Genomic DNA, 16,958 nt, shown 5'->3' on the forward strand with positions numbered 1-16,958 from the left:
TGTAAATGATGTTTTAGAAGTAGAATCAAGCACCAGACTATGATATCTCTATTGTTATGATTTATATGATTCATTTTTCTCACCTACAGGAGAGGCTGGTCTTATCAGTCCTGCCACGTTTTGTAGTTTTAGAAATGATCAACGACATGACAAATGTAGAGGATGAACACCTCCAGCATCAGTTTCACAGAATCTACATCCACCGCTACGAGAATGTCAGGTGAGGCTGGTTGTAAATTTGATTCATCAGGTGTGACAGTATGTTTCTGCAGTTTGGTTTAAATGAGCACAAGGTGGTGTCTTCATTAGAAAAGTGAACCTATATTTGCCAACTGCAAAAAAAGATTAAACAGAAACAACAGCACCACAAACAGATCTCAGGATGTTATATCAACTCGTTATCTTGAAGTGTTTTGATGGAAGTACTGACTGGATATTAAAGTGACATTTCCATATTTTATTCAGCATTCTTTTCGCAGATGTTAAAGGCTTCACTAACCTCTCCACGACGCTGTCAGCGCAGGAGCTGGTGCGAATGTTGAATGAACTCTTTGCTCGGTTCGACCGTCTTGCACATGTGAGTGTTTAGCTCTTGACCTCAGATGCATGTGTCTGTATTATTTTCTTCAACCTACCTCTTATGCACAAATGCTATTTGTCAATCACTGTGGCTCTTTACAAAGACCACCTGCAGTCTTGCTGATTGTGTTTTTCTCTGGAGTCCGTCTTTTCAGTAACGCTATCTCAGAGTTGAGAAAGCTCATGAAAGCTAAATAAAATAGTCCAGCAGCTGAATAAATGTCTAATTCAAATAGTTTGAAGAGCATTTCAGACGGTCATGCTCAATCACTTGGGATTTCACAGTCTGACACTTAATGCGAAACCAATCTGATTTAAATTTTCATTTGCCACTTGTATTTCTTACCAGTATTCATTTTTTAAATCACATATGGTCCATTGCATTAGTTGTATTGTTCACTTGTAAAGTTAATTGATTGAATTTGCTAAATGTTGTGTATTATTATCGTTTGCCTGTTGACTCATCTTGCTGGTCTTTTGCAGGAGCACCACTGTCTTCGAATAAAGATCCTGGGAGACTGTTACTACTGTGTGTCTGGACTACCTGAGCCCAGACCAGACCACGCCCACTGCTGTGTGGAGATGGGCCTCAGCATGATCAAAACCATCAGGTACTGTCGTACTCATATCCCACTACATCAAAAAAATCTGTGTATTGTGTGTGTGTGTACAGATATGAGCGATGATTGATTTTCAACATTTAGTTCTTGAAAGATGGATAAAACATGCGTAATACAGATTTCCTTTTCACACACAGTCTTAATGAACAGCTCATTCCTGCAAATATTGTATGTTGCGTTAGAGAGGTGGGATTCGATCAATAAAGAAATGTCTTTCACGCTGAGGTACTGGATGACGTGTTGTTATCTGCAAATCTCTTTTATCTTCTTTCTCACAGTAGTCAGTACAGCAGGTCTGTGATCTGAAAGAAGCCTCTCTGCAATATTTGCATTTGCAAGAGTTTGCCTCTGGCTGTGTTTCTAAAGACACTCAGTGAGAAGTAATGCATCCAATTAAAGGCTCCATCCATATTGCACATGTATATGTCATTGACGAGAGAGATGCTGTCTCTTTGTGTAATTACACAACAGGGTTTTATTGATTTGAGCTCATGAATCCCGACACACAACTGACAGTGTAATCTTCAGATCATGCAAGAACAGGAGGTAGAAATAAAGCCTCCAAACGTTCAAATAGCACTTTTGTAAATATGCCTGAGAAACTCTGCGGACACTAAGCCTGAAGTCACTCACTCACAGCACACAGTCACTCTGCAGGTACTCAGACCTGCGCACAGGGCCTGGAGAGGATGCTTTTAAAGCAGGAGACGTTTTCATTTCGATTACCTTCGTTCTCGCTGTAGCATTGTGGCAACGTTGCATCGCTTTCAGCGTGACGGTGACGAGGAGAGGACTGATGTTGAAAAAAAAGGAGGGATTAGGGATGGATAAGCTGTGAGATTTGTGCTGTATATTATTAAGTTTATATCGTGAAGTGAGTGTGGGCCACTTTGTGCTGCAGGAGAACTGCACTAATGCTCCTGCAAATGTGTACCTGTACCCGTCCAGCTGCTGCACATGCTGCTGAATGTACTTTGTCCTTGTTTTGTGCATATAGGACTTTAATAACGTCAAAGTGTTTTTAGTACAAAATGTCCTTTTTATGAAAAGCATACAGCTCAACAAGAAAACTAAAGAGTGGATTTTGTTGACTGGAAACACTAAAACAAATTCTTGCATTGTCATCATATACAACAGTACCTTCACAGAGTCTGGGTGTCTGATCTGAGGGTTATTTTTAAACTGCATTTTCACTCCCTCCGTCCCTGCACTGACATTTATCACAGACGATTTTGTCTTTACATATTACTTTTACTCTTGTGTAACACTTATGCAGGTTTAATTGCTGTCTTTCTACCCATTTCCCTGCTATTTGTGCTTTCAGATACCTCGTTTTCTCCTCTTTTGTGTTGTTCGTGATTACGAGAGATAAACTAATTCCACGAAAACAAAACAAGCACAGTTTTCAGCAGTCTAGTGCTAATTGAGATGTGATTTTCAAATTAAAATCCTCAAAGCCAAGCACAAGTAGAGAGCTGGTGAGACAGACTGTGTCCTATCACCATAAACACGGATTTTCACAGACGTGTTAACAGAAACTCTCCTAGGATTTGGTGTGGAGTTAATGCTACGGTATCGATAATTAACATACGACATGTGACTTGATGTGCATAAAAACAGGATGTAGTAAACATGCATTTGAGTTCCCCTAATATAAGAGTAACAACAACAATGCAACGTTATCACTGACCACTATTACTATCAAATGCAGTTCAATACAGCATACAGTACATAATATGAAGAGGTGTTTCCAATATGTTGGACCCCTCATTTATGAAAAATAGTGTCATTTTAAAAACCTTTTATTTTAATGCACTTTAGTACAACTCCACAAATCACTAGAACTTCAACAGTAAACAAATATCGTTCAGTTTCAACCAAAACTGAGAAATAATAATTAGTAGAATGTAGAATTCATGACACGGCTGCATTAAATTGAACAGGCGCACCTAATAAAGTGGCCAGTTAGTGTAAATTGACCTTGTTGAATCCAAAACAGTCTCTGGAGACGCTGCTGTGTCTTTGACCTCTGACCTCTGACATCCTTCCACCTCCGCGGGGAGGTGCAGAACATCTCATCAGTATCAATGAAGTATCACATCATTATCATGACTAACTGCCGTCGTTTGAGTTAATTTCCAGCCCCGGGTGTCGTCTGCAGTCGACTGACTTTAACCACCTGTCACAAACTCCCAGGATGCCTTTCACCTCACATTCATCACTGCTGTTATGAAGCATGAAATGAGACCGGGAGGCAGGAATGGCCGTGACTGCCCTGTCTGCTCTTCACAGACTTTTATCGCCCTCTGTTTCTCCAGCTTTTATTGTGCTCAGGAATAATAAAGTATGAAATGAGAAACAAATGTATTAACCAGTGGGAAAAAGTCTGCTTCTGCTTTTTAGGGCTCAGCGATAGACGTGAAATGCATTGTGTTCGTTTCTTGGTGGATTTATGAACAGCGTTATCTGTGTTTTGTTTCGCCAAAGGTCAATTTCATGTATATTAATGTGTTGAATTAATGCACCCACACAGCCACCTAAAGTTACTCCTGTAATATTGCACACAACAATATACTCGGTTATAATGACATAATGTCTGAAATGAACATAAAGAGGTTTTATTCTTTGCTGTTAGAAAACCTCTGACTGGTTGTTAGTCAATCAAGCTTGTTGTGTTTCTTCCAGATATGTGAGATCACGTACGAAACACGACATCGACATGCGTATTGGGATCCACTCTGGCTCGGTACTGTGTGGCGTGTTGGGACTCAGGAAGTGGCAGTTTGATGTCTGGTCCTGGGACGTGGACATCGCCAACAAATTGGAGTCCGGAGGGATCCCGGGGTGAGTAAACCAAACACACCTTTCCCTGTTATGTAATGGTCGGCTCAATGTGTTAAAAGAAAAGAGTGCAGATGTTAAAGGACTCAAGCCTCCCGAGGAAAGAGAGTCTGGTTCTGCCCTTTTCTTATCAGAACCTTGTTCTAGTGTAGTCCTGTTTGTCATCCAGTGGCAGCACAAGGTACTTACATCACCCTTTACCACTACATCAACCTTTTCGATTGAGGCGTCTGAGCCGACAGAAGTGATTCACCATCTCCGTGGTCTTGGAGGTGTTGAAGATGCTTTTACCTGCAACCCCTCATGTAGTCGTCAACAGCTAAACTGTGGCACCATCGAATTTCACAAGTTGTGGCTCATATATCAATCTTCTGTAGATCCTTTCACCTGACGGTGAGCATCTGTCATCCTGGTTTTTTGAGGTGTGTCTGCACCAAACAAGAAAAACTAAATGTACAATTTAATGAGATGATTTGTTCAAAATGAAAGTTTTAGAAGATGTTATGTTTATCTTGGATTTCTATTTGTTACGGCTCTAAAGTGCTGTCATCGGTTTTGTTTTTGCTGAGTTATCTCTGTTTGTCACGCTCTTCCTCTTTGGCCTTAAGAGACATCGGGATTAAGTCTCTAACTGCTTGTTGGAAATATCCTGCCAGCATCTGTTGCTGAGCCACAGTGGATCTCTGACCTGTGATCTTTAATGAAGTCAGTTGCGTAACGTGGACGGATGCAGTTTCTCTGCAGTATTTTAAGGCCACAGGAAGAAGGTCTCTGAATGTGTGATAATATACGGTTTCATCTCATCCAACACATCAGGCACCTGCTAATAAGTGCTGGAACATACTAGAGCTGACCTGTTCTCTGACATAGAGTCACGGAGCAGGATCTTACACCTCCTCGGTTCATTGATTGGCTGCAATTCTGCCACTGAAGGTGTCTCAGTAACTAAAAATCACCTGCTCGATTCTGGTTTGTGTGGAAACCTCCAGACTATTTTTTAAACCTGGGAGGCATCTGGTTTGATATATTGTCAGTGATTTCAAATGAGATTGAAAGATCAAATTATGAGGTTGTGAGGATGTGTCCATCCAGTGCTTCATCTGAGGACAAACTAGTAACATGATGCTGTTTATGGTTTCATAAATAGAGAGAAAGAGAACTTTACCTGTAGATCCCTCTTTGTTTATTGAATCTTTCTTTACAATAAAGGAAACTTTGACATATATGATTGAATTGTAGCAGCTTTACAGGTCATTTTGTAGTTTATTATGTCTTTTAAGCTCTACTACATAGCAGCTGGCTGCAGAGAGAAGAAACATCACACCAACAGACACAACTGTTGTCTGTTTATCTTTTGTTTAAAAATGTTTTCCAGACACAATTTAAATCTGTGTAATAATCCATGAAATGAAGTTTAAATGTGTTCACCGTATCAGATTTTTAAAAAGTTCCAAGTTTATAAAATGGATTTTCAACACACCAGTTTTTCAGAAGAAGTTTTCTTTCTTTGTTTTTCTTTTTCTTTGCAGCATATTTGTTGATTTTATTTTATTTATTTTGGGTGAAAGGAGTAATTTGCCGTGACAAATCCTCACTGGCTGTGCAGCCTTATGTTTTCTTTTGGCCTCTAGTTTTTGATTCTTGTCACACTCACAGTCTGATCCAGGACCAGCTACCAGCTGTCTACAGTAAATGTGCTGTGATAAACTCACCGTCCTCTACCTGTCCAGTTTCAAACGACAGACACAGTTAGAGTTGCATAGCAACTAAAACTGTCTTTAAATTAGAAGTCCTGCAGATTTAAAATGAAACTGAATAATAATTGTGGCTCGACTGTTCCTACTCAGGCGGATCCACATCTCCAAAGCTGCTCTGGACTGCTTAAACGGCGACTATGAGGTGGAGGAGGGCCACGGAAAGGACCGTAACGACTTCCTCCGCCGACACAACATTGAGACGTACCTGATCAAACAGCCAGAAGAGAGTCTGCTCACCCTGCCTGAGGACATCATGAAGGAGTCAGCCAGCTCGGCCGACCGCCGCGCCAGCAGCGCCACCTTCAACGAGGCGTCCTGGAGCCCAGAACTTCCCTTTGACAACATTGTGGGGAAGCAGAACGTAAGTCCCGTCCCTGCTTGTTAATCCAGTGATGTGCACTTTTTCACACTGAAAGAATGTCTATCTTAACGCCAAACTTGTTCTGCAGTTGAGAAGCTTATTTTTATTTAGATGTTTTAGCTTTGTATTGGACTCTTGGATCAAATTAAAGTGTATACAAAGCTCTTAGCCTGTCGACAGATTTCAAGCAGACTTTAAGCCTCGCTGCAGGACGAAGTGACTTTTTAAGATGGATGTTTTTCGCAGTACACGGGATCTTCTCCGTTGTCTCGCCCTGGTTGTTATGCTTTTCGTTTTCCTGGGAATGACTGGAAGGCTTTCTGCAGAGAGTCTGTGTTACTGTGGTAACGCGTCACTGTGTGTCAGCCTGCCTGTTTGTGAGGATGACGAGCTTCTGATTGTGTGGGCCATTTAAACATTCGTCCTCCTCCATCTCCTTCATTTGTCTGCATTCCCGTCCGCCCATGATAACAAATCAGCCCTCTGAGGCATCGTGTTGACATTTTTACAGGTTTTGTCTTGATGGTTGAATGAGCTGTAGATCCCCAAAATAATCCTGCTACAATACGTCAGCAGGAAATTCTAGACATTTTCTAATGTATTTATCCATTATTAATTTTTAAATATTTATATTTGATCATGGATATGAATATTTCTAGGATTCATGCAGCTTACATACATTTTTGGAGCCCTTAAAAGATCTTTGTGGCCTTTAGAGTTCACTAGAGGTCCTGCTAACTTCTTATAAAACAGATCTCAGTAAGTCCAGCAACTACATGGATACAAACAGACTCTCTACAAGTGCTCAGGATGTGCAGGAAAGACGTATTGCTGCTGTTTTTGTCTGGTGGAGTTTTATGTTGCTACCTGGTTTGCTGGTCTCTCTTTTGGGGTCTGCTGTGGTCTGTAGATTGACTGATTGAATCATTCTGCTGCTGTGAGGTATGTACGTATAGTGCAGAGCAGCAAAACCTCAAATCTCAGAAGGTCGGACCAAATAATATTAATTATAATGAGAATTGAGTCAACACATTGCTGAAATCTCCATTAAGTCTCTAAAAAATATTTATATTAATATAAAATTAGGCAGATGATTCTTTTTTTGCATCGTAATCCTGCCTGCAGAAGGAAGGCCTTGATTTCTTTTCTATTGGTTTAATCCACACTCTGTTTAATCTGAGGCTCAAGCTAAGATGCAGATGATTATTCAGGGATTTTATGTCACTCTGTCTGCAGTAACTCTTTCTTCACTTGTCTTAGCAAATCTCGCTGTTTCAATTCCAGCTGGTGATCCTTGTTGCGTGCCACACCACAATGGCACCTCTCTCTTTCTTTCTCCCCACCCCTCTTGTCTATTTATAGAAATAAAATAACTTCTTTGGATGTTCAGGTGGTCCAGAATGCTGACGCCAAAATTTTTAAACAGAGCCAGAGGGACACGTACAACTCTGGTTTTGATTGCTTCATACTTGCTATGCATTAAATTCACGATTCGTAGTCACCTTTAGAGCTGTGCATGGTCAGGTACCAGTCTAAGCTGGAGAACAAGTGAAGCATTACGTCAGCAGGTTTGACGTCTCTGTTTGATTTACTGCTCTGATATTCTGATTTATTGTTAAAGACTCGTCTCCCATGTATTTAGATCGTACTCACTAACTCCCATGTGTCTGATACAAAAATAATAGAATAGATGTGAAGACCACGGCGTGTAATTTTGCAGCTCTACATTAAACAGATTGCACCTAGAGTCAGCGTTATTTATTCACTTTCCTGGGCCACATTCCAGAAAAAATGTTAGTCCCACGCCCACGCAGCCACAAGTCATTCCCATACTCTTACACTGAGGTATCTGCAGTCGCCCACACACACTCACAGACGTGTCATACATAATAGCTCAAAGGGGTTTGAGATAAAGCTGCATATTCAGGCCACATTTGCATCCCCAGATGGGTCCGAGGGGACGAGCTGTTGCATCCTGTGCTGCCGGTGGATACCCAGCGCCAAGAACACGCTGCTTGGGCGAGACTCTGTGTTCCCCCACCAGAGGCAACTGGTGACTTTTTACAAACTGCTGCTTCGCCCCAAGGCTCTTTAGCGTCACCACGTCCCATCACGAACATTTCTCTTGCTGGAGGGAGTGGGATCAATTAGCTTCATATTTCATGTTAGACATGTTGGCAGGTTGCTTTAAAGCCCTGGATGGGAGATGGTGGTGATGTTAATTTAGATATGAGCACGAATCCTTCTGTGTTGGATTGATTTGGAGGCATATTTTTATTTTTGACTTCTTTGACACTGAGGTTAGAAAAAAATTCATGTCTTACTGTAGTCTAAAAGCTACTGTTTACTGAAGAAACTATGAAGCTGTTGCCAAATATTATTATTTTTTCAATTAAAAAAGATAATCACAGTATCTTCCAATCTCCATATTGTTAGTGTACAGTACACAGTGTTTTTGTTTCCCGCAGACACAGGCAAACAGAGAACTTTATATTACCTCCCTATTTGAATACAAGAATGGCTGGCTTGTCAGTGACTTATTTGATAGAGCCGTGAGTTTTGATTCAGGGGAATGTTTTTTTCTTAAAAGTGCCACTTCTTTGTTTTTGGCACAATGAAAGCTTGTCAGGGAAGTCATTCCAAAGACTAGCTCTTTGCATATCAAAGGCTTCTCAGAGGAGTTTTGAAATGTCTTTTATGTTGTCGCATTGCTCTGCTCCGAGCTGAACTTCTCCCTCTTCGGTGGTTTTCTGTCCTCCGGGTTCCCGTCTTCCCCTCCTTTTGGTCTGATTCAGTTTTCAGCATCACCGGATTGAGGACAAAGTATAATATTAGTGTGTGTGAGTGTCTTTGTGTGTTTCAGTCAGAGAAAGAGAAAATAAGAGAGGATAGAGTGAAACCTAGAAAAAGACATTTTTTATTGTAAAATTGTGCAGAAGTGTGTGAATCTGCACTGAACTCCAGAAAGTACAGTTTCATATTGTTGGTAGAAGCTTAATGATGCAATGTCCAGGTCATAATAAAGGGACTGAAACACATTGGTACAGTGACCCTCACCGATGCTTCAACCGTTTTTAGCGTATGTGGAAAGTCTCTCTTCTGCCTTATTGAAGCACTTCACAGTTTACCTCTCAGTCCTCCGTTCCTGCCATCGCATCCTCAACAATGTCTCTCCCAGGGACACTGAGTGATTGGTGAATGACCCACTCTGCTGAGTCACAGCTCATCTTTCTGAGAAGGTTCAGTCACCACTTCTGTGCCCAGAAGATCATAGAAAGGAACCTCTGGTCAAGAAGGGTCAATAGAAGTCCACCACAGCACAAGAGATGTTAGCTAATGACCAGGAAGACAAAGTGGTGGAATATCCTTAGCCTCAGTAATGATAGATTAATTCATCACTTATGGCCATTTTCACGGTTGAGAAGGGAACAGGGCAGTGAAAGCAGTTCAATCAGGAGTAACACACATGCAAAAGAATAATTGAAAGATGAAATGATTTACCTAAATGTGTGCAGAGGAGAATGAGGAGAATACTGACTTGGCCAACAGAGTCCATTGGGCATTCAAGACTCTAAAGACGATGTAGGCAGATGAGGATATCTCCCAAAAGGAGTCTAGACACAGGTGGTCGCAACAGCCAATTTAAATGTTATCAAGCCACGGCATGGTGAGTTATCAGTTATTATCAAGCCCACAGTTATGTCCCAGTAGGTCGCTTACTACCTAGTGTCATAGTTATTATGAGCAAGACGTGTAGGGAAAATATAGAGACATAGATTTTGTGCCTATACCTAAAGTAAGTGTGTATTTTTGTGACATACTGCATAATATATTGCATGATAATGACCTACTTAGCATGTGAAGCAGGGACCTAACATGTTGGCAGGCGGAGGTGAAGTAGAAGAAGAAAGCATTGACGAAGCAGGAGATTGGTGAAGCAAACACTGAAGGTGAGGTGAGGCTTAGCTGGTGCAGGATCCATCCCGAGTGCAGAGTCAAGTCAAGACACTGAAGATGCAACAGATGGAACAGACAGAGAAACATAATGAAGCGCCTGTGGAGCACTGATCCAAGGAGAGGGAGGTTGACGAGGTAGAGGAGGGCTGAGTCACGCGGCACTGAAATGACAGCAGACAGAGAGCGAGAGAGACACAGTTAAAACTTTGACAGCTAAGAACTGGTTTGATCACAGACATGATGGAGGATAATAATTTGGTAGATTCAACAGCTGATTAAGGTGAAGAAAGAGAGGAAGAGGAAGAGAAAATATAAAGTGTGTTCCAGATTGAACTTTGCTTAGGTTGTTGTACTTTTAGAATAATAAGTAATTGACTGTATTAGCATAATAAGCCCAAACTAATTATGCAAATCTTTACATCCAATGCCAAAATAAATATTAAAACATGTGACGCTCCCAACATAAATAGAAAAATGTTATATATAATACAAGAATGCATTAAATTTACATTATGCATAAATTTATTTTTCCTATTAACAAGTATTTGAGCAGGTAGAAGAAGCACACGTGTAAATAGCTTTTATAAATTACATCCCATTTAGATGTAAATGCAATTTCCTCAAATTTAGAAGCTGCAAGAGAGAGAATGTCGGAGATTTACACTTTAAAATGGATGCTCAGTTATCAGAAGTTGACATTTGGGCATTTTTCACATTAACAAATAGTTGTTCCATCTCTAACAGAATCTAATTTCCTGTTGTGTTAAAGCTGAAGTTGGCGTTCATTACCTTATTTATTATTACTATTATCAGAGGGATACTTCACTTATAGTAAATGTAGTAAAACATGCACTAAAGACTAATGGCAGGTTCATCTTCTTAAGGTCATTGAACACCAGCCAATCTTCTAGTAATAAGTAGAAAAAACACTGAATAATTTACAAACTGCTATCATCAGAGCCAGAAGATTTGTCTTTAAGAAGACTCCAGCCCTGAAACCAGACTTCCAGCTCTGTGTAGGCCCTCTGCATCGGCTGAGTTGCTCTGTCTTTACCTCCTTCATGCTTCACTGTGTGCCTGCTGGCTCCCATGATGCACATTACTGTCACAGTGCTTTCACCTCAAAGGAGCTCATGTGTTTCCTCAGAAGTCCCACTTACTCAGTGTCTCTACACTGTGAAATCTGTGCCAAAAAAGAAATGGGTTTATTTTCACACTGCAGCTTTGGTTTCTGTGTTGGTGAAAGGTTTTTGCCTCCAGTTCTGCTGAAGAGAATCTGCTAAATGTTCAAAACTAAATGCGGGTCGGCCGAATGGGCACATGGACACTCCGACTCTGGAGGCTCCACTCTCGCAGTAACACTATAATAACTCCTACTATAGGTATTTATTTACAGTTACGTATGGATCAAATTAAATAAATGCTGCACAATGCGTTACAGTACCGAGGTGAGATGACAAATATCCCTAATGTATGTACCAAGTTTCATTGCAATCTGTCTAATTTGTCTTGTTCAGATGCTTCATTTGCCCCGAGGCGTGTTTGTAGTTTACATAACCGCCTGCTTGCAATCCTTTCGGAGCACTGGTTCCAAACATGTCATGCTGCAGCGATCATACTTTCTGGCTTTAAAGTTAATCTGTCACACTACCAGACATGTGAGATGTCCAGTGTATGAAAATCATCTCACACCACCAGTCTGATCTCAGCATCACCTCCCTCCTAACTCTATTCCACATTCAATGAAGCAACGGCAAACTGTAATATCGCACAATGATACCTACAATGGGCAGGCGTTCGCTCTGCATGAGCCTGCTGCTGTTGCACTATATTCTGTAACCTGTCTGCATCTGTAAGGCTTTGCCAAAATCCATTAACTTCTCTTACTCCAGGTTCTTCTCCTCGGTGAAGTGATGTTTGTACCATGGTGGACAGGATCAGAGTGCAGAATGCAGGCTGCCGTTTTTTATACTGATTGCCTTTCTTTCAGGCAGCATTGATCTCAGTTGCTTGATGTAAATCAATTTTTGGAGAGGAATACAAACCAAGTAGGAAAAAAAAGTAGGAAGCGCTGGGGGGACATTCATCTCATGGCCACTCGTGTGACCAGGTCTGCAGCAAGATTTGTCTCTGTAGGGTGATTTTCATAGAAAGTATCTTCCCCTATAAGTGAAATGCCTTTGAAAAACAGTAATTTAAGCATATCCTGTATGAGTTGTAGTTAATAGACTGTGCATGCAAAATCACCTGTGATAAAACGAGAGTTATGGACTCTTACGATGCTCAGTGGTAAAGGAAAGTGATGAAGTAGCAAATCGAACCCTGAGGACACCGACGTGAACCAAAGAGCTGTGTTTCATTATAAAATATTTTATTATTTTCATTATGAATTGGTTCTGTTCCTTTTTGAAGTGTCTTGTCAGTGAAAATGTGATGTGTGAGACGTTGACTTTGAGATGAAAAGAAATGCTTCACTTTTTAATTTTGTGCTTTTGTCCTGACATGTTGCAACTAACCTCTTTCTCTCAGCTGTGTTTTTTGTCCTTCGTGCGTCATCGTTTTTAATTTTCATCTGTTTTGTGTTTTTTTTTTTCCCTCTCTCAGTCCCGTCCCTGTACAATCACAGCCGTGAACATAAATTACAGCTTTGTTACGATGTGTGCATAATTACAAGCTTTGTCACCACTAACATCAGTGCCAAGTGAACATGCTGCGAGTGAATGAGAGATGCATGACTTGCTCTGAGCTGTCTGTCTGATGGTGGACGTTGCATTTTGGTCTTCCCTTCTCTTCCTTTTCCTTATTTTTCTTTTTCTTCAGTGTATGTAATGAATGTAACTGTGTCTCTGTTCTTCTTTTTCATTTGTAACTTGAATGAAACAAAAGGGGGACAAGCAGGTTCATTCTATGTGCATGTGCTTTCCCCCTAGACTCTGGCTGCCCTAACGAGAAATTCGATAAATCTGCTTCCAAACCATCTCGCACAAGCTTTGCATGTCCACTCTGGTCCTGAGGAAATTAACAAGCGAATAGAGAGCGCCATCGACTTACGGAGTGGCGATAAGTTGAGAAGAGAGCATATCAAGCCTTTCTCACTGATGTTTAAAGACTCCAGCCTGGAAGAGAAGGTAGCTGGGGTTTTAGACAGATGTGTTTTTCTTTCTCTCTCCCTCCTCATATCTACTCTTAGATGAAGATCTTCAGGAGCAAAACAATGACAGCATTTATTTTCCTATCATGAGTAAGCTAAAGGCACTGGATATACTTCTTATGCAGAGAAAAAGCGCATATTTTTATTTACCTTAATACATCAGTTAGTATAACACTGGAAAAGACTTTAACTGAGGAATGAAACTTACGCACTATACAGTGCATGTTCTTAAGTGATGAAATAATAATTTCAGTAAATTACAGTGCAGTAATATTAATTTTTAAAATACATTTTTATATATTTTGGCATTTTGTTCTCCCATTTTCTTTCCCAACATTGTGGCACACTCCATACGAATGAGCACAGACAGTGTAAAAGTAGATACTCACACTAGAACAACATTAACATATAACATTTACCACATTTTTCTTTTTTATTTAAGTGGCATAAAATAGACAGATGCAGAACCCCTTCAGTTTACTCATGACCAAAATACCATGGACCTGTTACCCTTTAACAGTTTTGTGGAAACAGTTGAGTTCAACTTTTATTTTTATTTTTTTTACGGGAACACATTGCATTCACTAAAAAAATGTTTAGGGAGATTTGTTTACCTCAAAATTCTGTCTTCTATATCTCATTATTATGACTTTACATTTAAGTATGACCCTTTTACCTTATTGTTAAGTACTATCAGTATTATTATTATTATTGGGGCTTATTTCCATGTATAAAAATAATAATAATAATAAACTACTAGTATGTTGATGCCACTGAGTTACATGAATCATAAAAAACAAGCACAGTCAAATGGTACGTTAGAAAGAATACAGTGAAACCCTATAAAAGCTAATTAGTTAAAGAAACTAAACATATACAGCACTGAACTCAGTATGGATTGAAAAATTATGGCAAACAACACGATTAACAGCCAGGATCAATCTGAATTTTCCCTTTGTAAAGTCAGTTGTTCAAGAATTAAATAGTGAAGCGGTTACTTAATGTTCCTGTACAGGTAGAGTACACACACTGTACAACAACAATGACTGAAAGTTAAACAGCCGACACACTTCATTCATAATCAGCTGATGATGCTCTTATAATTACGAGATGTTAGGTCCTTGTCATGAGATATTAAAGTCATAATTACAGGAAATGTCTCTGAATGTTATTTTCCTTTGGTGAATGCAATGCGCTTCTGTAGCCTTCATCCAACCTCTCCTCGTTTTTTGTTCTTTGACCTTTGAGTTGACCTCCATATTGGCCAGTTTCCTCCTCCACATTTGTGTTTCCCTTTTGAATCCCACCCATCTTCAGACCTTTTTCAAGAAGCCTTTTTTTTAACCTCTTCAGTAAGTGTGCAGTGATTTGCTGTTGGCCTTCCTCATTTTTTGCCAGAGTTGTGACAAAACGTGGAACATCCTCTTGCTAATTTCCCAGCACCCTTTGAGAAAGAGACAGAGCGAGGACGGGGCAGCGGGGGTCTCGGGGTGGAAAGATTAAGACCTAGATGAGTCAGGCTGTGGGTCCAGACTGGTGACTGGTGATTCATCCAGACTATTACATCAGCGCACAGCTTCCACCTCGACGTGCAAATGCTCACGTTCTCAAGCACCATATCTTCCTCTTTTATGTTATAAAACCCCGAAGATCACGACAATAAACCGGTTCTCTTCTGCAGTGGTGAAGGAAATACTAGATTAATAAATGTTGACAGTAATAATTGAACGTTATTCATTTTTAAACAGCGTTTTTGAGGGAACAGTTCAACATGTTGGGAAAGAACCTTATTTTGATGCCCTGTAAATTTAAGAAGCTCAATTCTCTACTTCCGATGTTGTGTTTAGTTTACTGCCGTCAGGCTGTTAGCATTGACTCTGGAAGGCCACTAAAACCTTTAGTATTAAAAATCATCAGATAGTTCCTCTATCCAGAGAAGACCCACCTCCCACCTTAACTTGTTTTGGAGCAGTTCTCTTAGTTTGTTTTTGTCTGACTCAGTTTAGAGCTAGTGGCTAACAGCTAGCTTTGTGCTTGTCAGCTTCACACCTTCCCCAGGACCCCACGGCGAACCCACCGGCTCCTGTCTCTCTCTAACGCTTGTGGTTGAACATGCATGCATCTATGGCAGTGCACTGGTGTGTGTGTGTGTGTGCGTGTGTGTGAGGTGTGTTCAGTCTTTTTCTGTTTGTCTGAATACCTGTCTCTCCATCTTACCCTCACCTCCTCTTCCTCCCCTTCTTCTTTCTTTGTCTCCTCCTTTGCACCGTGCAGTACTCCCAGATGAGGGACGAGGTCTTCAAGTCCAACCTGGTCTGTGCTTTCATCGTGCTCATCTTCATCACAACCATCCAGAGCCTGCTTCCCTCTGCCAGGTAAAAGATGAAGTGAAGTGTCACCTGTCAAAAGAAGAATGGGAGCATTTTATTTCTACTACAGCCTAATATCACAGGAACGCTGGAGTTGTAGCTTCAGTTGAACTGTGTTAAACTCACATCACCGCTTTGCTTCAGTTTAGCGCCACCCAGAGCACGTTTATGTCCACACAGGTGCAGAAGCAGGGGGGGGGGGGGGATCCTGAGGCCCCATGCTCCTGCCCCATTTCTCCAGTTAATCACTGGGAACCCGGGCTGCATGTCCTGTCTGCCCACTTACTAAAAGCAAAAATGCTAAAAAAGGATTTTTAAAAAACCTGAACACAACTTATGTTTAATAAATTATTAATAAATACTAACTTCTTATGCTCAAACATTACTGTAGTAGCTTAGAACCAAACTCTAATACAGCATGTTTCAATCCTTAAAAACCAACTAATGAAAGAAACTTTAACAACATTATTAGTGGAACAGAGTACTGTTATTACAGCAAACATATTCTGTGAGTAGAGATTTCACACATTATGAAATGTTTTAGTGATGTATAACACAATAAGCTCCTAAGTTATACTGATGAAGGACATAGACTTTTACTACTTAAGAGGTCTGAGGTCACATTGGTGTTACTTTCTTTGATCTAAGTCTTAATGTATGGTCCCTTTGCCATTTAATGTGTTTCTGCAGGATAGTAACGATGGTGATCCAGTTCTCTGTCCTCATCGTACTCCATTCCTGCCTGATCCTAGTTACGACAGCGGAGGACTACAAGTGTCTGCCTCTGGTCCTGCGAAAAGCCTGCTGCTGGATCAACGAGACCTACGCTGCACGAAACGTCATCATCTTTGTCTCAATCCTCATCAACTTTCTGGCCGCAATGATCAATATTGTGAGTTCAAGTCCAACCTCCAGTCCAGGTTTTTATTTTAATACAGAGTCAGTGTTAGGGACTATTTTCAACAGTAAGTGAATCCATGTTTGGTTCTCAACGGAGTGTTTAAGGGAACAAGATGGTAAATATGGGATTGTGAAAAATGCTCATGTGTGAGACAAAAGAAGAAAGTTATGGCAAAGTAAAAATATACATATGGTCAAAATTAAAATGAACTGGAAAAGAGTAGTGGAGAAAGTAGAGAAAGCAATTTCTGAATGAACTACATGGAAGAGCTGATGTGTTGCGGAAAATACGCAGAACGCTTAAAAGGTGCTGACCGGTCCATGTTATTGCAAGTGCTTGTCAAAAAAACCGAAGGAAAGAAAATGCTGAGTCATGTTTAGGCATGGATCGAGGGGTGAGGGGTAGTCCTGACATCTAGTGGA

At 40.5% G+C, this 16,958-nt stretch overlaps 1 protein-coding gene across 1 annotated transcript in view; it reads left to right on the top strand.

Annotated features, from left to right (window-relative positions):
* The window catches only part of adcy8 (adenylate cyclase 8 (brain)), a 53,362-nt gene that overhangs the window by 22,383 nt on the left and 14,021 nt on the right, over positions 1-16,958 (top strand). The window contains exons 3-9 of the mRNA XM_026374784.1: positions 90-220; positions 466-577; positions 1,063-1,190; positions 3,885-4,043; positions 5,888-6,158; positions 15,541-15,641; positions 16,326-16,527. Coding sequence (XP_026230569.1) covers positions 90-220; positions 466-577; positions 1,063-1,190; positions 3,885-4,043; positions 5,888-6,158; positions 15,541-15,641; positions 16,326-16,527 — 1,104 coding nt within the window. The remainder of the gene's footprint in view (positions 1-89; positions 221-465; positions 578-1,062; positions 1,191-3,884; positions 4,044-5,887; positions 6,159-15,540; positions 15,642-16,325; positions 16,528-16,958) is intronic.

This window comes from Anabas testudineus, chromosome 17 (assembly GCF_900324465.2).
Source record: "Anabas testudineus chromosome 17, fAnaTes1.2, whole genome shotgun sequence".
Taxonomy (NCBI): domain Eukaryota; kingdom Metazoa; phylum Chordata; class Actinopteri; order Anabantiformes; family Anabantidae; genus Anabas; species Anabas testudineus.